Below are 21,855 nucleotides of genomic sequence, written 5' to 3'. Positions count from 1 at the left end.
ATAGACATTAAATGAATCACATGGTTGTTAAGCTAATCTGGTTTCCCCCGTTGACTTCGCTTGTTGTGACCTTGCTGGGAAGGTCACAAACAAAGACAGGATGACCTTGGAATGCTGCACCCTTAAAATGCAAACTGGTTGCCAAGTGGTTGAATTTTGATTGTGTGGCTGTGGGGATGTTATGACAGTCATAAGTGTTGGACCAGTCGTAAGTAACTTTTTTCAGTGCCCCTGTATCTTCAAACATTCCTTAAAACAAATGATTGTAAATCAAGATCTATCTGTGTTATTAAGGCTTACACTATATTTTACACACATTTGCTGCTGCTTCCCCAATTTGGAATTTTTCCAGATGCATTGGACATTGTAGCCACTGTAGAAGGTTGAAATTCCATAAACTGAAATCCAATACATATGGAGAACATGAATTGGGGAAAACTATTTTGCTTCTTCAAAAAGAGGCAAAAGGCAACAGGTAATTTCAGTTGGAGAAGTTCCAGGGACATAAGATATGTGATGGCTCATATGTCATGATGATATCATTGTGCACATGACATGAATTATTTCATTGGCAATGCAATTTGATTTGTGAGTTGTCGCCATTGTTCTCCCACTCATCTCCATGGGCAGGAAAGAAGAGCGGAGAGGAGAGGAGGGGAGGGGAGGGAAAAGTTACTTATGGTCCTCTGGAACTGTATTATCCACTCTTGCTTTAAAATTGTGTCAATTACTAAAATTACTATTCTAGCACCTTGCTTTATGTCTCTAAACCATGGAGGAAATATTTATATCTGGAGAGTGCAGAGTGCATCTTTTTCTGCCATTTTCTTTTCCTCCACACTGCTGGGCAAAGGATAAGACAATCTGAGCAGACCAATTAGAAACACCTTTTGGAATTAGTCCACAGGATGCTTTCTCTGCATTAAAAATTGGGAGATTTTCATGCATCATCAGGATAATGTTCCATCCAATTTGGTCCTGACAGTATTAATGATTTGCTTTGTGTCCAGGTTTATCTGGAACAAATGCACTTTTCTCATGGTATTGAAAATCAGAATTTCAAATATGTGACCTCTTTGTTACTTAACAGACTTGCATTTTGTGCTCTGATAGCAAAACTGGAAGACAGAGACATCTGTGATCTGCTACTCAATATTCTCCTCATTGGCTCCAAAGGACAGCAAGAGTCAGGGAGATCTTGAGTTTAACTTACATCAGATGCAAATGTTAAGTATAAGGAATTGGAACAAAATCCAAATTAAAATTTGGCCCTTTAGCCTACTGCTATGCAAAAAGTATAATTCAAACAAATGCAGCAATAAGAATTCCTATCTTTTTTAAAAAAGTAATAAACGTATACTCAGGTTTTTGGACATGTGCATATTCCACAGCCCAGGTGCTGCTGCACCTAAGCTTACCAAGGAGTGCAGAGCTGCTATTAAATACCTATGACTTTTACAGAGGAATATGATACAAGTATAACTTTACTATGGGGCCATAAGCTGCAGATCTGCCTAGACATTTTCCATGGGCTATTTCACTGCTATTCCTTGGTGGGAGGCAAATTTGTTTGGAGCTAGGAGGACCAACGCCCCAAAGACCCACTTCCCTTCTTTCTCTGCCCTCGCTTTGCTTGCCCTTTGTACAAAAGCAGCTTCTTTGCTGCACATTTCTCCAAACCTGCAGAGATGTCAGAGACCTGTTTGCCTCCCTCATTCAAGAGAAGCAATAGGAGAGCATGCCAGAGACCTTTTTTTCCTCCTCTTAGTGTGAGTGGCAGGAGAGAACAAGGAGAGAAAGGTGGTAGAAAATGATTCTTCTGGTGCCCAATGCTCTGATCTTGTGAAATAATCACTCCACAGAATTGGGGAACTGACTGCAAAAGATGTGTGGACCTTCTGCTGCCAGCATCCAGCATCAAAGCAAGTGTTCCCAATCTCTTTCCTTCCCCTGCCTCTTGCATGGACAGACTTCTATTCTGCTTCGTTGCCAAGGCAGTAGGCATTGGAAGTACTGGGAACACTTCTTTAAGCCGCACATTTTCCTGCCATCTCCAGTTGGTTAGCAGCATTTTATTTGTTCTGTGAAAAGATCTAATTCACAGCTCAAACTCTTAGATATTCTGGCTCTGTACAGAAATAACTCTGTATTTTATTTTTTAAAAATGCAACAAGCAAGATACGGTAGTTTAAGTTATTTATTTCTAATTGAGAATTCAAATGTCCGTCATCAGAAGCACAATGCAGACATTGCAAACTTGGGATGGTGCCCTGTTGCTAGCTGACTTCACTCAAATGATGTCAGCCACCTGCAGACATTTGTGCATTCAACAAAGATGACTGCAAGAAGTTTGGGATCTGCATCTTGCCTGGCCTATTTGCCCAACCTGGATGATCAATTATTAGTATTTTAATATTATCAGATTTTAATCCAGTGAGGCATCTGCTTGCATCCAGACAACTATCACAAATATCACTCCAGCCACCACAATATTGGTTGACAATAATGGAAACTAACACCTGAAGCAATTGGAGGGGTGACAGTTTGGAGAAAGCTGAGATGAGTTAGTCAAAATGACAGGAGCAAGATCAGCTAGCATTATGATGAAGCTAAGGTGGAGCTTCATCATATGCTAGCTGAAGTTTTCACCAAACAAAATGTTCCGGACTTGAAAGTGAGGACTTAAAAAAAGAGAGGGAAATGGCATCATTAATGCAGAGGGAGAATTTATACCAAGTAATGGACATGCTCACTAACGATTATGGAACCTCAACATAACAGACATTTGGGATAAGGAAACTAATCAATGATAGCTTCTGTGGTAACAGAGAAACAGGCTCTTATCTGATGGCAAGGGGAAAAATTGTAATTTGGAGACAAGAAGAGAAATATACCAATGCTGGCATTGTTTAAAGAATCAAAAATAGGCAATCACTGCAGATTTTGGGGCGGGCACAACTTTGGCAGATTTAACTTGCAAGGAGGATTATAGATACACATAAGGAATAAGATAAAGTCAGCAACAGAAGAATTTGGAAGATGATGGCTACATCCTTACAGGGGTAACAGTAGAGTAAGATTGACAAGCTAGTTTTAAAATATCAGCTATTAAAGCTAGGCATGAAACATCCAGTTCTGCAAAGGCTGTGTTCTTAGATATCTTAGATATCCAAATTACTGCTCACTTTTAAATTAGCAGAATTGCCATATTGTGGGGAGAGAAAGAAAAATGAGAGCAGGAGGTAAGAAAAAGAGAGAAAGAGAAAGACTAGCTTTGCATAACACAGTACTAGAAATTAAAATAGGCTGGATAATTTGTGGTTCAGTGATTTGTAGGCTAACAACTGTTGTCTTAATATAATTAATATATGAATCAGGCCTGCAAAAATCTTGTTGACCATTACATGGCGATAAAGTTCTCCCTATCCTGGAATACTCATTTTCTTTATCGGGCAAGTGGAGCACAGCGCACTTCATCAGCTATCATAAAATTTTATCATTCAAAAGGAGCTTACTTTATCCCGGCAGCTTGTAAGGTTTTTCAAGCTAAGGCAATCCCTCAGCTCCTTTATGGCTCGCAAATATGTTCACTTGGAAAGCTTAATGCTATTGAAATTATTCAAAATAAGTTTATTAGAGCCATACTGATGGTACCTAAAAGTATCAAAAATGCCATCCTACGGGTAGAAATAGGTACAGTTTCATTGGAAGCTAGAGCATGGTTCCTTCTTCTTACCTTTTGGCTAAAGTTAATTTTGATGCCTGTAGGTTTAGCCCCATTAGTATTTATAGATCATTTTAAATCATCGTGGGGAAAAAAAGCCCTAGCTAAAATTAAATTGCTGGGCTTCTCTATGGAAAGTCTGTGTTCATTAGGATTTGATAATGTTAGAACTGCCTTGAAACAATGAATCTGGGATATAGACCTCCAAACAAACCTAAGTAAGGTGGCACATTCCAACATTTGTCACTTGCTTCCAGAAGGATTCTTTCCAGCTTCTTATCTATTTTCCATTACAATTTTGAAATTTCGTAAAGCTTTCATCTTAGCCAGGCTGGATGCGTTGCCCTCGCAGTCCTTTTTGGACGGTTTAAGGGCATTCCTATGCACCTTCGGTTGTGTCCATGTGATGATGGCTCTATAGAAACTCTCTAAGCCATATGTTGCTTCATTGCTCTTTATATAAAGACTCTAGACAGATTCTTATATACCCGATATTGCAGATATTTCCAGGCAGGGGATATGAATTTTATCTAAAGTTGCTACTTTCGGATAAGGATCCGAAAATATCAATTCAGGTTGCCCAATTTTGTGCCACCATTTGCACAATCCGTCGCACCATTATTAAGGTCTGATATTTTTTTTAATACGATGTTTTATTTTGAGAATTTTGGATTATATTATATTGATTGTTTGGTGGTTTTATATCCTGTAAATATGGAAGTAAAATTGCTACTGTTGTTATACGTTTTGATTATGTCTGGCCTTACGGCTGTAATAAACATATTGATTGATGGCGATAAAAGTGAAATACAAAATTGATTCTCCTATATTTTTGCAGCCCACATCTGGGAGTCTATGGACAGTGGGTATCTAAACATCTGGATGCAGAGTTATTTTTCTTGCTGTAAGATTTAGCATGTGGCACACACACACACACACACAGAGGGGGGGACACGTCACAGAATTAGCGAGAAGGCGGATCCCCAGGAGGGAGGGGCTGCATTCCAGAGGAGAAAAAGGCAACTCAGCCCAGATATTATGTATGAGAGAAAGAGGGTGAAGACAGCCCTTCCTAATAATTCACAGAGTATATTGTAGAAGCATATTATACTGTTATATTGTAGTGCTCAGTCTGGCAGCCTAAATATGTGAAACAATAAAGAACTCGGTTTGGATGAATCACCTTGTGCCATTTTTGTTTTGGGGCCTGACAGCATTCCAGAAAGAAGAACTAAAGGGGAGATATCTGAGCGGTACTGAGGTCTTCTTGTCCAGAGTCCTCCAAACTCTGACAGTACCACTGATCTAGAAGCAGGACTGATCCCTTGAATAACCTCTGGAGACAACTTCAAAGAACTTTCAGTTGCTTGCACGAGTTGGTAAGCGCTTTGGTCCCCTCTAGCTGGCCAAAATTATCCAGCAAAGACATTGTTACCTTTCCATTCTATTAAAGAGGGAGGGAAATAACTCATTATTTCTTTCATCATATCAGTTGTAAATTTCTGGCAGAGGAGAAAGCAATGGAGCCTGGAAAATCTTAACTTTAGCAGAAAGACCCAGTTTGGATGTCAAGTTCAGATCAAAGCAATTCTAGTGTGCTTTGTGGGGAGAAAATTTTATACAAGAGGCAGCTACAGAGGTGATAGGGAGGGGGATTAAGGAAATCCTTGGTACAATGGGGGAACCATACACTGCAACTGGGGTGGTCCTGCAATTAGTGATGCAGAACAATAGAAAAAGAAAGCAAATCTCTTTGACTCCCAGTTTTTCCCAGGCAGGACAGGCCTGTGCAAATATTTCAGTCAGCCATCAAGAGCACACAGGCCTTGCTTTTTTTTTCTTTCTTTTTTTCAGGGGAGGGGGGAGGATAACACACACATATAATTATATCCTAAGGGAGAGAGCAACATAAAAAGAGACTGTGTCTCCAGCGGTTGGAGTGGGAAGCTGAAAACTAGAATCACTGGATTCACTTGAACTGACAGCAAATGCTACGGGAGCTCTAGAGGAACAGCCTCTTACAAAGGCTATGGCACTGATCGCGGAGAAGAACAAAGAAGCATGAGAAAGAGGTAATTTTCATCAGGAAAGGATGCTGTTAGGCATGGCTTAGTTTCTAAAAATAAAATTGCTGTGGTTCAAGCCTGAACCCCAGACATGCCACTCCCTGCTATTTCTTAAAGAAAAAAATGCATAAGGTAAGCTAGGATTCTATTATGATTAGAAACACCAGAGTTATTCTACTTTTTCAATCGCACCCCAATAATGCAGTGCAACTAGCTGTATCTACACCATTCAGTACCATTATAATTTCAAACATTTCTTGAAAAAATGGTTGTAAGTTAAGGACTGCCTGTGTTTCATGCTCAGCTGGTTGCTGAATTACAGGTTGTACTAGCCTTCAATAGGGTTGACTATCAATATAGAGCACTGGCAGCTTTTCTAAGCTCTGATCCATAGTCATAGAAAGGCAGAGAGACTAATTGTAATGCATTACTAAACAAGCAGTGCAAATAGATTTGTTCAGCATGGAGCCATCTCCACCCCCCTCTTTTTTTCCATCTTGCTATCTGTAGAATCTGTGTGTTTCACAGAAAGTCTGTGTTCAGCCGAAGCACAGGAGCATTTCCAGTGAAAGAACCTAGATAGTAGGGCTAGAAAAAAAGATCTCCTTCACTTTGGAGAGAATTATCTAGAATTATCTAGAATTCTACCACAGGGATAGAAAATGCCCTGATTTGGGTCATCTCACTCATATTAATAGCAATACCATAGAAGTTATGAGAATCCTGAGAAAGTACATTTTTTTCACACAATTCTGTCCTAAAATTCAACACCATAGTTAATTGCCAGTTGCCCCACAAAGGAAATAAAGATAAGACTTGCTCCAATGCAAAATGATAGTTTTTTCTGTTCTCTGCTTGATTTAAACTTGTTAAAAACAAGTTTATACTTCTCACAGTAGCTGTGATAACAATTTACAGGCCTCAAAAGTGTTTGTGAACATTCAGAAGTTCTCAAATACATATATAGGGTACGAACTCTGCCAATCTCCTTAGGAAAAAAAGAACACCAGTAGAGATGACTTCTTTCAAATTTTATGAAAACTAACTCACTAGGTATATATTGAGCTATATATACTGGGTTCATTTGGATTTCATTTTTGCTGCGTGAATCCAACCTCTGCAAACCATGTTCACATGATTATACTTAGCCAAATATTTTTTTATCCCATCATAAGCCGCACTTTAGCTAAGGTTTAACGTTTATTAGGTCAATCCAATCTGAAATTGACATCATTTGGGGTTTATACAAGTCTAGCTATTTTACTAATTCTAGTTATCACAAACCTCAGACTGTACTATTGCAGATCCCAGAACACAGTGATCTTTAAATCTTGTTTAAAATGCAGCTGGGTATATGTGTAGAATGTCCTCCACCTTGAACAATCTTCCTAATTTTAATATATTGTATAAACACCATAAATATTTGTTAATAAAGAACTGGAAAACAACAGAAATAGAATAAAGTACTGTATCCTACAAGAAAACAGGATGGGCTGGTTAGATACCTGAACAAGAATACTGCACGTTAAATGTTCTGTTATGGGCTCCCCTAGTTAGAAGAGATACAAAAATTAACTAATTCCATGAACTTTTATTTTTCTAAAAATTAGATTATGAAATCCTGGTCACAGGATGTCCTATGTGGAGAGCAAATATAATACAAACAGGCCTCCAGAAAGCAAACAGATGTATTAAGTAACTAAACTAAGCAAGCCCAGTCACATTATTTCTCATCAACAAATATGGTGTACAATCAAATTTAAATGGGGGGGCACAAGAGAGGGGGGCATTCACTTAGCCAACCAGAGTGCTAATACAACTCATGCTAGTACATTTGCGGTCAACCAAACACACTGAATTAAAGTCATTCAAATAATGGAAACCACTTGTGTGAATGAACAGCACAAATCAATCAGCAGAGACAGAACTTTCATATCATCCAGCGGCAACTTAAATACAGGGTTTTGTTTTTTCCCCCTTTTCAGCCATTTTACATTTTAGTTAACATTTACTTACTAGTTTTAAATATTATGCTAAGACAAAAAGCTCATATTGTAGTGTGAGCCCAGCTGCTGAATAGTTAGGGAGGTATGTGCATTTGTAGACTGTCTTCATATTTCATTCTAAACTATGCCTTGCTTAACCATATTTACCATATTCACACTATATTAAGCTATCACTCATAATTCACAAATCAGAACTGTTAAGACTAAAAAATAGTCACATCCACAAGAAATGAAGGACAGGTCAAGATCTGCAAGATGGTAGATGTGGTGATGTAATCAAGCCGCACCCTTTTTCTACATGTGAGCGGTATTGATGCGCATACAAAAGCAATGGGAGGACATTGGATTACAGTACCATATCTGCCATCTTTCAAAAATTAATCCCTCCTGCTCCCCCCCCCACCAATCAATATCACTGTTCAAGCAACATAGTAAATGAAAAGCAAACAAGCCAGATTATATTCTAACATAATGTGGGAATCAGGACTATAGGCCTCCGTAAATGCAAACTCTGCCCAACTCTACAGCGGTTTTCTATACCTCGGACAATTGGAAACACAGTATAATCCAGCATTACTCAACTGCACTTTATAGGAAAACTGGGACATTATACAATGCTTACCTGTCTAGTGTAATGATTTAGCTGGACTAGAACAAGAAAGGCCCAAGTACAAATCCATTTTCAGCTACCAAAGATTACTAGAATTGGGCCAGTCACTTTTTCTCCAACCAACCTGCACCATAAGGCTGTTGTAACAAGATAAATGGAGTTTCTCGTGTAGGTTGCCCTGAACACCTAGAGGAAAGGCAGGGTATAAATCTAACTAATAAATAGGATGAGAGTTGTAAATTGTATCCCACAAAAATCTTTACTGGTATCTGCAACAACTGTCTCCTCCAAGGTGTGCCCAATATTGAAATCCATGACATATTTTTTCCATCAGGTTGCCTAGGGAACTCTATCTAAAACATTTGTAACTCAAGAAAAAAAGGGTTTATAACTTCCAAATTGCTTAGTGAGTTCGGGGGTGGGGGGCCCACTTTCAATTACATCTAAAAATTCCCCCACCCCCAATCCTTGCAGCCTGGACCTTTCTTGATCATAATAGGTTTTCTACCTAAAATTAGCCCTGAAATGGTGTTATAGATTAACAAAGAGGTCCAGGAACTCAGGGCTATGCAATCTGTTTTGCTATCATGCAAGATTTTAAACCAAAGTCCATTTTTGTAAAGTAACTTGATGTTTGTGCCTAGCTGTTTCTGTGCTCAACAGAAGCTAAAGGAATATCTTAGTCAAGTCCCCATTAATCTGACTTCTATTCCCTCAATGGCACATTTTTAAACCAAGATCCATCACAAGGCTGGAAACAATACAAAAGTTCAATGTTATAAAGAAAAAGATGCTAGATCTCACAGATGCTGGCCAGCTTTTGCCTCACTTGATCTAGAAACCGTACCTTCTATCCACAAATGTTTGTGATTTATTAGGATAGGCAACAGACCGTGAGGGCATTTTGCACTTGCTCAGAAATAGTTTATATTATTCTATATTGTAAAGATATACTGTGCATGTTATCAGAGACGATACATTCTTTATCATAAGGGACAGTTTTTTATTTCAAAAAACTATCATATTAGATTTATTTAATTTTAACTATCTACTTTCTTTTGTTTTGTTCTTAAAGCAAAATTATAAACATAAACAATTATTATATTTTTAACTGTATGAACCTCTTCAGATTTGCCTTTTTATTCAGGTTTGTCCTTTATTTCTTTTCCCTAAGAAAATAGATTGTAGTCGCTATAATTATTATGCCAGCTATCCCTAACCTGGGGATATATCAACCTGTGATGATGATAATTGTCCACCTCTCTGTCTGCCTGTTTGTGTGCACATCCCTCTGTCTATCTCAAGGCAGTGAACATACATAATGTTTCTGCTTTCTATTTTGCCACAATGATAACCTTGTGAGGTGGGCTGGGCCGAACAAAGAGAGAATGACAGCCTCAAAGGCCTAGAATTCAGGTTTATGCTTTCTAGACCAGCACCTTCATCACAACTGGTTCTCAATATATATTGAATTACAAATTCTATCACCCCCAAACAACATAATCCAAGTGAAATGCCTTGAGAATGAACAGCAGTGTGATGAAACAGTACAATATGCAATCATATAATTTGACATATATACGCTAACAAAATCAAATAATTTATAGGTAGAAAACCTATTCTCCATCAGGTGCTAGGATGGACATAGATTCTCTCACCTCCTGAAGCATATTTTACTGGGAATATTTTTACCTCCTTTTTAGCAAAACTGGGTAAACTCTGAGCTTTTGAAATTCCTTGCAGTTCTTCACTAGAACTGCCAGGTCCAGTAATCAAATGCAGTGCAAAATTGTAGTCACCTAGCCATAAAATTAGTTACCTATTGCCAGGGCTTTTTTTTCTCATAGAACGCCCAGAACGGAGTTCCGGCACCTTTTTTGGATAGAACCTTGTAGGGTAGGCAAGGCAGGTTGTATGACATGTGTGAGTTCCGGCACCTTTTTTTTTTTTTAGAAAAAAAACACTGCCTATTGCACTTTATAAGACTCATCTGAATTACTAGATATCAGGCATTCTAATACATTTAGCTGATTCACACACCAAAACACATTAAATGCCCCTCATTTGAACCAGAGAATATTCACTCTCCTTGCAAAAGGTAAACTTGTAAAATTGGGATGGATAACACTGATTTTGCTCAGAGGGCTACTAAAGCAATAGATGAAAAAAAAGAATAAAATATCACTTTCAGGATTCACAATTGCAATTGTGTCTAGCCATCAAAAATGGCTTCTCAGAGAATCTTTGGCCTATAAGATGTGCTTTACCCAGAACTCAATTGTCAGTGGCACAAATTAGGGCAGAAGAACAAGAACTCAGTCTGAAGAATTGGGGTTTAAAGAGGGATGGGTGGGCAACACACATAAAAACTAGACAGAGCTTTGACACACCACTCTTGAGATTTTTAAAACCATATATGTCTCATGACTTCAAAGAAGCCTTTTTTCATCCTTTTTTCATATCTAATTTGAGGAAACTTTTCATAATGTTTCAAGTATCACATAATACAGTGTTTTTCAAACTTTGCAATTTTCAGATGTATGATCTTGAAAGTTGCCAATATTTTTCAAATTTTTCAAATACTACAAGAAAATTCCCCCCTTTTTTTCAAATGCAACAGATTCCCAAGGACTTTGAAAAATAAAACTTTATGGCATACATAAATGATGACTGGCTACCCAAAGTCACTTTATCCATAACTCCAGCATGTATAAATTATAAAATTAACCATATCAATAGTTGACTTTAAGTCAAGTATATTAAATATTTCATTACCTTACAGACAAGGAAGAGGAAACGCAGTATTTTAATGTCTGGATTTAGCTTAATTCATTTCACATCAGAAGATAACACTTTATGACAGCACCCTTCCCCATACATTTTTAAAGTGCATCAGAGAGTACAGATAGTCCTTGAGTTATGACACAGTTGAATCCAAAATTTGTTGTTAAGTGAGAAATTTGTTCAGTGAGTTTTGCCCCATTTTGCCCCTTTGTTAAGTGAATCACTGCAGTTCTTAAATTAGTAACACAGTTGTTAGTGACTCTGATTTCTCCACTGACTTTGCTTGTCAGGTCACAAAAGGGGATCCCATGACTCCAGGATACTGCAACCGTCATAAATGTGAGTCAGTTGTCAATTATCCGAATGGATATCACGTCACCATGGGAATGCTACAACAGTCATAAGTCTGAAAAAAAGGTCATGTCACTTTTTTCAGCTCCGTTGTAACTTAGTGAACGGTCACTAAGTGAGCTATTGTAAGTCAAGGACTACCTGTAGTAGAATTCAATACCATTTAGACCCCCAGACATTAACAAACAATTAAATATATCATTAAAATGATCATTTCCATACCATTTAAAAACTTGAAGAAGATAGTAAATAAATTAAGATAATTATATTGTTATAAGTATTATGACAGATCCAAGAATTCTGGTATGGACACTTTATGAATTAAATATCTAACTTACAACCTATTTCAGCCTTATATGCCACAGATACTGATGGCCTTCAATGAACTGATTAATCGTTGACGATTTAGGATTGATCAGTTGATAATTTAGTGTTGTTTAATGACAAAATAATAATCAGATTTCTCAGAAAAATTCTCAACTCCGACCATTTTACTACACAAATACTAGATATATCTCAAGTATTTTTAGTATAATCCCTTCAGATGCTTTGGAATTTCAATTTCCAGAATTCTACCAAAATGACCGAATGTTCTAACAATTGCACTTCCCCTATTACCTGAGGGAAAAAGATGCTGTAAAGCGGGCTGCAGTCGTATGTTTGAAGCACAGACGTCTGTCTGTCCGCAGGACATCTGGATTACTCATGGATTGTTAACTAGCAACAGGATTGATATGAGGATTACATGCGAGAAGCCTGAACATCTGTGAGTTTTTTTCTTTCTCATGGAGAGACATGATTGAAATTATGAATAATCGTTTTTTGTAATGATCAATGAACTTTCCTTTACAGATCCTTCTCTGTGTTCCTGCACATTCAAAATAGTATTCAAGTCCACAGAGCAAGACAGGGAGGGAGGTTCAAAAGCCTATGTATATTTAATGCTTGTGTAGATGGTACTAGAGACTTGTCGAGGGTACTCAGGTCCTCCTCAAAAATAGACTCCACCCCCTGCTACCCTCTGCTGACTTGAAAGAAAAGCATTTTTCCATACAATTTATTATTGAATCATAAACCAGGAAGTGAATTGACTGCAAGCTGTTTTGAAAATATATTAAAAATTCAGATAATCCTTGCCTTAAAACAGTTTATTTAATGACTGTTCGAAGTTACAGCAGCACTGAAAAAAGGGACTTATGACCATTTTTCACACTTACGACTGTTGCACGGTCACGTGATTAAAATTCAGACACTTGGCAACTGACTCATATTTATGGCAGCCGGGGTTATGTGATTCCCTTTTTTAAATCTTCTGACAAGCAATGTCAATGGGGAAGCCACTTAACTTTGTTACTAACTTAACAAATGCTATGATTCACTTAATAATTGTGGCAAGAAAAGTCGTAAAATGAGCAAACTCACTTAACAAATGTTTCACTTAGCAACATAAATTGTGGTCATAACTTGACGACTACCTGTACATTTAAGTTGGAATCCTTTCCAGTTTTAATTCCACAATATAATTTGGTTACAAACAGTGATTTATAAAACATATTTTATGGTTTAACATGTCTGAACGCACGTACTTGTCTTTTATTCAACAAATCACAAGGAAATTGTGGATTAGTAAAAGGGGTGAGCTTACTAATTGAGAAATATGTACTGGATTTGAGAAACAAAAAGGCCTTTTGCCACGTCTTTAGTCTGTGGTTTTTTAATCCCTTGGTCCCTTTTCATCCCTTAGTTTGTATATGGCAGAACTGGATCTGCCACCCTCTGCTATATGGGCACAGGGTACAGCGCTTTTGAGCCATTGATCACATGAGCGCTGAGTGCAAGGACCAGTCGTAAGTCACTGTTTTCCTTGCCATTGCTAAATGAATGATTGCAAGTCAAGGACTACCTCGACTGACTCATTGGAAATGAGTGGGTCCTAATTGGTTTAGGTCTTGGGTGCCCAGCTCTTGAGGGGCTGCCACAAAAAACAGGGGGGGTCAACCTGTTCTGCAAAGCACCTGAGGGCAGGACAAGAAATAATGGATGGAAATTAATCAAACCTAGAACTAAGGAGGAATTTCCTAACGGCAAGAACAATTAACCAGTGGAACAACCTGCGTTCAGAAGTTGTGGATGCTCCATCATTGGAGGTTTTGAGCAGAGACTGGACAACCATTTGTCTGAAAAAGTATGGCGTCTCCTGATTGAGCAGGAGGTTGGACTAAAAGACCTCCAAGGTCCCTTCCAACTTCTTTATTCTATGTTCTCTATCAGCATATTTCATTTCATTTATTCATTAGATTTATATCCAGCCTTTCATATAACTGTGTATCCTTAGTTGATTGCCTATCCAGCACCGACCACCATTAAAGATATAGTTCAAAAGAGCTTTTCATCATTCCGGTGTTTTTTGATGTAGTCAGTTTACACATTCAGTTGCCAGTTATCAAGGGCAAAACAATCACCCAGTCTATACGCAGGTATGAACCAGCTTGGCTTGTATTCCTGCTCCTACCCACCCCCATTGATCTCAGGGATGTCTGCAGAGAGGGTAAAAAATGTCAAGATGGCAGCCATACCTGTGCAACCAAAGGCTTGCCTCTTTTTTGTGGGTATCACACCACATCTCATTTATCAAACCACAACTGAAATAATATTGCAAATGTACAAACTCTTGCTAATTTAAAGTTTGTATTAGTCATCCGCTTACATGTTCACCACAGGTTGATAGCCTGGGGAAAGAATTCCCTAAACTTAGGATCTTTCACCTTCCATATACAGTAAATGTTTTCCTGATTGGTAATCGGGAAATAATATCTATGTACCATACGTCAAGTCACTCTTTTCGAAGCCTGCAATAAAAGTCCAAGTCTTTTATAATGCAAGAGGTTATAGCATAGAGAGCTACTAAAAATAGTTTTCAACCTACAAAAAGTGATTATTTATATGGCACATTTGCTAGGGAGTTCAAAGTCCCTCCCACATCTTCCAAAAATTATTCTTACAAAACTGCAAGACAAATCACAGGATCTTTGCTTCTATAGACACGATAGTATAACTGAGACAAAAGCATATTTTACACTGGTGACTGAGCTAAGATTCAAATTGGGTGGCTTTGATTTAGAGGTCCTACTCCACATTATAGCCACACTATGCCAACATGTATTCTGATGACAATCCTGGGGGAGGTGATGGGCTTTGTATTCCAACACATCCAATGCACAGATTGAGCTAGGATGCAACTCTCCTTTTCAAAACCCTTATTGCTCACATTCATCTTGTTACATGCAAAAGGGATTTAAAAGTTTGGTTTTCTTTTCCCTTCACAACCTGGAAGGGTCTAGCTGGTCCACACAGGAAGGCAGGCCAGGCCAGCCCCCCCCCCCCCAAGACCAAGCAAGCAATCTTTTTTAGTTTCAACATTATAATGACAATCACCCTATGACAAGTATATCTCCCCTACTTAGCGCCTGTACTCTTTCCAATAGAAAATTGCTACCTGTAGGTGCTTCCTATGTTTGTCACCATCCAGGTATGAACAAGGTGAAGGTGAGAGACACCTTGTTCCTTTTCCTAATCTGCTCTTCTGCTGCTTTCCAAACAATTTCCGCTATCATTTCTCCATATCACTGCTTCCTACTATCTGAGGTAACTAAAAAGAAAACATGGGAATCACCCAAAGGAACATTTTGAACAAAAAAGCATTATATTCCTACTTCTGCTCCCCAAATATCTTCTCTCCAATATCATAACATAACCTTGAAATCAAAGCTTTGAAAGGGCTAGATTCAATTTTAGATATTAGGAAGAGCATGCTGCAGTTATGAAAGACAAAACACTTTGCACATACACAGAGACACTCTTTTTCTTCCCTATGATGTCATATATACTGGGGCTAGCAATCCCTGACATTCCAAACTGTTTCCTATTTACAATTAAAGCAAGCTGATCTATCTAATACTCCCACCATGAGCCCCAACCCTGTCCATAACCTTTTAATCCCCTTTGCTCTTGCCTGATGACAGTAGCCTTCTCCTCCCCCCTCTTGCAACTACTGTCCCCACCCCCATCTTGGCAGCAGTCCCAACCTTCACCCGAAGTCCCACCCGTGGACCCCTTACCGGCTCCACAGCCATGTCCATGGGGGGCTGTAGGGTCCCCTCCCAGCCTCTCCAGCACCCTCCCCACTAAACGATCAGGGCTTTCCGGTTCTGCCAACGGGACCCAGCAGCAAGTAGGCACCGACTCGGGACTGAGCTGGGTTTCGCCTCCTCCGCCACCTCCTGGGGAGAGCTCCTCCGACGAGAAGGATGTTGGGGAGCGTAGAGAGGAATCGGGGGCCCGCAGCTCCAGCCAGCGGCCATCGCCCGTGGTTTCCGTGCCTCCTTCCGTCAGATCTTCAGGTGGCTCCTTAAGAAATCCAGGCAGGATTTTGGATACGCTTTGCCTGCGAGATAACTGCCCTCCGGAACCAGGAACAGCCCGGGTGGCCAAGTGAGAGCCCTGCTTCTTCAGAAATTTTTCCAAAGGCTTCATCCCACCGGCCACTGCGGGGGCACCCAAGGGCGCAGCAGGGCCCCAGGACGAGGGTTGATCCAATGCGCCCTTCTCAGCCTAGGCCAAAATGGGAGATCAGGGGTGCCCTCTTTGCGTGCTGGAGGGAGATAATGGGAAGATGCGTGGTCAAACAGTTATGGCTATACCCGATGTTGGCGAAGGGGCAAGAACGGGGAACGAAAGAGGGGGGGGGAGCGCAGCTTTAGACAATTTTACTGGACGTGGAAAGGGATTAGAGAGCAAAATAAACCGAGTTTTGCGGCTCGCTTCTCACAACGGGAGCAACTCGAGGGGCCGCTGATGGACCTGGTCTAGCTGACCCCCGAGCTAAACGAAGAAGTAGGAAGGGTAGGAAGGGAGGCGACTGCATATATAGCCTTCTTTTCTCTTGACCACCTCAGCAGCGCCGAGCTGGCTAATCTCTGCCAGGATTCGCCGCCGCCCCCGCTTCTGTCCTTAGCGCAGAGGGGCGTGCGAGTAGGGTTTTCCCGAGTCGATGAGGGGAGCTACGTTTGCAAGCCGGATCTCCCCGCAGCCGCAGCCGCCACACTGCAGCCCCGTCTCCCTCGCCTTTCCCACTCCGGGCGTCTTGTACGCTCTCTATTCGCCAGACTGTTGCTGCTGCGGGCGGGATCCTCCTTTATGGATGCTCATGACAGCGGGGGAGGCAGGCACTGAAAGCAGCAGGAGCGTGGGCTGGAGCCTGCCTCTCTGCAGGGGAGTTTTGCAGACGCGGGGGGGAGGGGTTCTCGGCTCTACCCCTTTCTCCTGCTTCGTATTTCCCGGCGTAAAATGAAGTAAGAGTCGCGAATCGGCAGCCGTCTTTCTTTCTCCCTCCAGATCTCCTTCACCCTGGGAGAGTAACAAGGCGGCTCTAAACTCCGCCCCTATCTTCTCTTCCTCCTCCCCTTTTCTTCTTCTCTCTCTTTTTTTCTTTTACGCTTGCACTTGTTGCGTGCAGGATTGAAGCCAAAATATACACCTTGATCGTGAACGATGAATAGAATTAAAACCTCCTCCTCCTCCTCCATCACCACCACCACCACCTGAAGTTGTTGTTCAGGTTGTTTAATCAGGTTTGTTCAGCTACCAGCTTCATTAGAGTTTATGGGTCTTGATACAGATGTGGTCATGAGAGGTTAGAAGTGGAATGGTCGGTATGTTTTAATTTGCTTATGTTCCATGAGTTATTAGATGAACAAAAAAAGCATTAGGCCAACAATTCTTTCATCTTATTTAAAGTGTGTGTGTAGTGTCTCTAGCCTGAAACAACTGCACCACAACTTTCAGATATAAACGGTGGTGGTCCACCGTTTTCTTCCATTTGCAGTTTACGTTGGCACAAAATTGCCCTGGCAAACTTAGTGTTCTGCCTTCATTGCACCACACTGCCTTTAATATGTTTCCAGTTCATATTTTAAACACTGGTATGTTGAACCTTCTAGTCCTGGGAAAAATTAACCTGACCTGTTTTTCCTGCTTAATCCATCATAGAACCAAACTGCTCCAGGCTTTGGGGAAGTATCTTCATGTGATCAGAAGCGTCAGAGTTCTCACAAGGAGAATAGAACAGAACATTTATTTTTCATATTCATCTTACTGCACATGCAATATGAGCTAGAAAGAAGCATCTTTTAAAAAACCCTTATTTTACCATATTGATATTGTCAATAGGTTAATTGTTTAAGTATCTTCTAGTCCAGGGCTTTTCAATCTTTTCAGAGAATGTACCACTTTTAGGATATGGCAATATTCAAGTCCCACCAGTCGCCTAGCAGGTGGGCGTGGCCTGCTTGACACACACTGAACGCAGCTGACTCGAGACAGCTGGGTCAGAATGGAACAAGTCGCACTGGCTAACTTGATGTGGGGACAACTCGGTGCCCCATAAACTTCTCGCCTCCCCAATCTGCTAGCAGCCAAGCGCACGCGTGCACACACACACGCGTGCACACCACATTCCAGATTTGGGGACTTTTATCCACAGAGGAATGAGAGGGCCTTCTCCCCAAGTCCAGGCATGATTGGCAATTTGCTAGCTCAGATGTGGATACAAGTCTCCAAGCTTGGAATGTGTGTGTGTATGTGTGTGTGTATAGCACGCTAAAGAGATGTTCTTTTCCCAATCCCAGATATCGTTGTTGTTTCCCTGTCCGGTGCCCCCATCTGGCAAAGCAGGAGGTGGAGGACATTTGTAGGAAGCAGTTTCCTCTGAGTCCAACTTCTATCTTGACAGATCTCTGGAGAGCAAGAGAAGGCTGCAGGGGAGCAGCACCCCCGGGTCCTGCACAAGGGAAGCTGGCTCTTCTCAAAAGAGAAGTCTCATTTCCAATCGTGCATGGTAAGGATGCTGGCTTGTTGGGGCAGCCTTCCCTCACACAGCTCCCCTGCCATACCTTCCTCCTTTCCAGAGATCTGCAGGGGAGACAGAGATCTGGAGGGCAAGGTGCAGCCTCCATATTGGTCACTTCTACCTTCTCGATTAAACATACATTATATATAAATTAAAACACAGCCAAAAAGAAAACATAGTTAAATCATTAACTACAACTCTTCACATATTTTCTGGAAAAACCATCTTTATTGATGTTAGGAAGGAAGAGCAAACCTTATTAAGGAACTCTTAACAGGAAGGGAATTGAAGACCCCAAAAGGTCTCGTTCTTTCTAATCTGCCTTCCCTTTGAGTCTTTAGTTCTCATTGTTTTATTATTAAGTATTTAAGAGGAAGAAAGCATGCAGGTGTCCAGTCAGAATATTAGTGGCACACCTGTCAGCAACTGGAAGTGCGTAAATCCATGTACTTCCCTTTCCTGTCTCACAACTCAATCGATACATCCTTTAATTTTCAGGCACATCTTTTTCTCATAAGCTCCTTAAAAAACCCACAAGGTATAGTGTAATTAGCAAGAAAAATAAATCTATCACTCCTGAATTCTTTTCCCAAGAGGGAAAGGGAAGTTCACAGCCTGCAGATTGCTAGCAAAGTCATCAAAGAACGTAGTTATTGCTGCTAAAGGCAAAAATAAATAACGAATCAATTTTGCAGCTCTCTCCTGTTACTACATCCTCTTACCTCCAGAATGTGGCCTGGGATTGTACAAGGGGCTAGGCTAAAATCCGGTTGAGTAGTTTGCAGCCTGGTGTTCAGTACAGACCTTGCCAATAGCCCAGGAAGGGATAGGAAAACCCAAGGAAAACTTTGCAATCAATAAACCATGGTGGACTAGGCTTGTTTTGCCCTATTTTGATTCTCCTCCCCATCGATTTCAGAACTGCATGGCCACAAAGATAGAGACCTTCAGCCTCCCAATCCCTGCTCAGAGAGGGATTTGCATTTCGGCCAGGGTCAAGCCATACACCCCCAATCAAAGGAAAACCCCAAATCCAGTGGGCCAGAAGGCAGCCCAGCCACCGCCGCCCCTCCAGTTCCTTCTCCTCGCTCCCTGGGCACAGACGCAGTTATTGCTCCTCGCCATAGCTGGGGCGGGACTTGCAGGAACCTCTGTCCTGCAAAGTGGCGCTCCCCCCCTGCTGCCATACTGGCAGCCCCGACTAAAGGCCAAGCGCTCCAGCCTCGCCTTGCCAAGGAAGGGGGCAGCAGTGAAAACTATGTCCAATTTGCAGCTTGTCAGGAGCGCTCAAAGGCTGCCCAACTTTACTCTGGAATTTCGGAGTTGGAAAGCGGAGGGGCAGCGTCGCATTTGCAGGCCTGGCGGAACCTACTGGAAAGCTTCCTGCTTTCCTCCCCCCCCCACCCGGCATGGCGGCGAGCAAGAGCACCAGGTGAGCCGCACTTTGCAGGACAAAGCTGGCAGATCTATGCCGGCAGGCCTGTCGGAATCAGGACAGGCTCCGAAGGAGGTAGCTACGGGGGGGGGGGGGAAGCAGGAGGCTTTCCAGCAGGTGCCACCAGGCCTGCAAATGCAGCGCTGCCCCTCTGCTTTCCAATTCCGGAATTCCAGAGTAAAGTCTGGAAGTCTGCAGCCTTTGAGCCCCACTGACAAGCTGCAGATCTGCTGTAGTCTCGACTGCCACCCCCTCCTTTGGCAGGATGAGGCTGGAGCGCTAGGTCTTTACTCGGGGCTGCCGGCATGGCAGGAAAGTTGGGCAGTCTTTGAGTGCCCCTGACAAGCTGCAAATTGGACATAGTCTTCGCTGCCGCCCCCTTCCTTGGCAAGGCGAGGCTGGAGCACTTGGCCTTTAGTTGGGGCTGTCAGCATGGCAGCAGTGGGGGGAGCAGCGCTTTGCAGGATGGAGGTACTTGCAAGTCCCGCCCCAGCTATGGCAAGGAGCAGCGGTGTGCCCAGGGGGCGAGGAGAAGGAAACGGAAGGGCACGGTGGCTGGACTGCCTTCTGGACTGCTGGATTTGGGGTTTTCTTTTGATTGTGAGCTGGGGTGAGTCATCTCCTTGCTGTCTCCAAGGCAGCCCTGGACCAAATGTAAATACCCTTGTCTTCGGTGTAGCTGCAACTGACTCCTTTCCCCAGACTGTGTGCAGCTTCCAGATGTGCAGTCAGCTGGAGCCTGGTGCAGATCCTGAGCACTCAGCAGAACCCGACAACACCGCAGCTCCAGCTGGCTCTCCCACAGGCCTATGCTGCTTTGCTGCCACTTCAGCTCATCCCCACACTACACTTTTACACTTTTTAAACACATTTTTTTACAGTGCTTTTCAACACATCGTAAGCGTATCACCTGCCAGGTGCCAACGTATCACCAGTGGTACACGTACCACCGGTTGAAAAGCCCTGCCTGAGAATGCTGTCTTAGGGAGACAGGATTGAGTTCTTCAAATGTCCCTAAATTGCAAGAGCTACAAAGAGATTTCACAGACTACTGACTGTCTAGCCTTTTCTTAAAAATCTCTAGTGATGGAATGCCCACGATTTCTGGAGGCAAGCTGTTCCACTGGTTAATTGTCCTCACTGTCAGGAAGTTTCTCTTTAATTCCAGGTTGCTTCTCTCTTTGATCAGTTTTCACCCATTGTTTCTTGTCCTGCTCTCTAGTGCTTTGGTGAATAACGTGACCCCCTCTTCTTGGTGGCAGCCCCTCAAATACTGGAATAATGCTATCATGTCTCCCCTATTTCTTCTTTTCTTTAGACTAGCCAAACCCAAGTCCTGCAGCCGTTCTTCATATGTTTTAGTCTCCAGGTCTTTAATAATCTTAGTTGCTGTTCTCTGATTTTTTTCCAAACTCTCAACATCTTTTTTGTGATATGGTGACCAAAATTGGCTGCATTTGCTCTTAGCTGAAACAAACAAATACGTACGTACATACATACATACATAATTTTTATGCATTTTTATCAATGCAAGAGTTGAAGTAGTCATTCAGTAGTCATTCATAAATGCAAAATCCACTGAAAAGTAGCAGGGATCTCAGAACAAGAGAAGTTGCAGAAACACCATTACAAAGGAGATCACATTCAGATGAAGGGAATAGTATATGTTGGATGGTAAATCGATTGTTCCAGTAAAGGAGAATATTTGTAGCTCCAGGTTGAAATGAGGGATCCTTGGTGGTCTCTGAGCTTGCTTGTTTTCTTGTAGACGTTTCATTACCCAAACTAGGTAACATCATCGCTGTTCTGTTTTAGAATCAGAGACATCGAAGCGAGGCAGGAGTAACAAAACACAACTTCTTTATTGAGATCACAAACAGAACAGAAAAGCAAACAAAATGGCGCTGACTCTTTTATACTTCCTTTGCATCAGCCTATCAACGCAAGGCTAGTCTCCCACCTTGCACATGCT

The 21,855-nt window shown here is 41.6% G+C and overlaps 1 protein-coding gene across 1 annotated transcript in view; it reads right to left on the bottom strand.

Moving 5' to 3' along the window:
• The window catches only part of RAPGEFL1 (Rap guanine nucleotide exchange factor like 1), a 62,866-nt gene extending 46,792 nt beyond the window's left edge, over positions 1-16,074 (bottom strand). The window contains exon 1 of the mRNA XM_029287360.1: positions 15,660-16,074. Within this exon, the coding sequence (XP_029143193.1) occupies positions 15,660-16,074 (415 nt within the window). The remainder of the gene's footprint in view (positions 1-15,659) is intronic.
• Positions 16,075-21,855: the final 5,781 nt, after the last annotated feature.

This window comes from Protobothrops mucrosquamatus, unplaced genomic scaffold (assembly GCF_001527695.2).
Source record: "Protobothrops mucrosquamatus isolate PMUCROS unplaced genomic scaffold, P.Mucros_1.0 scaffold1, whole genome shotgun sequence".
Classification (NCBI taxonomy): domain Eukaryota; kingdom Metazoa; phylum Chordata; class Lepidosauria; order Squamata; family Viperidae; genus Protobothrops; species Protobothrops mucrosquamatus.
The sequence above is the reverse complement of the archived record's forward strand: the minus strand, read 5'-3'. Positions and strand labels throughout refer to the sequence as shown.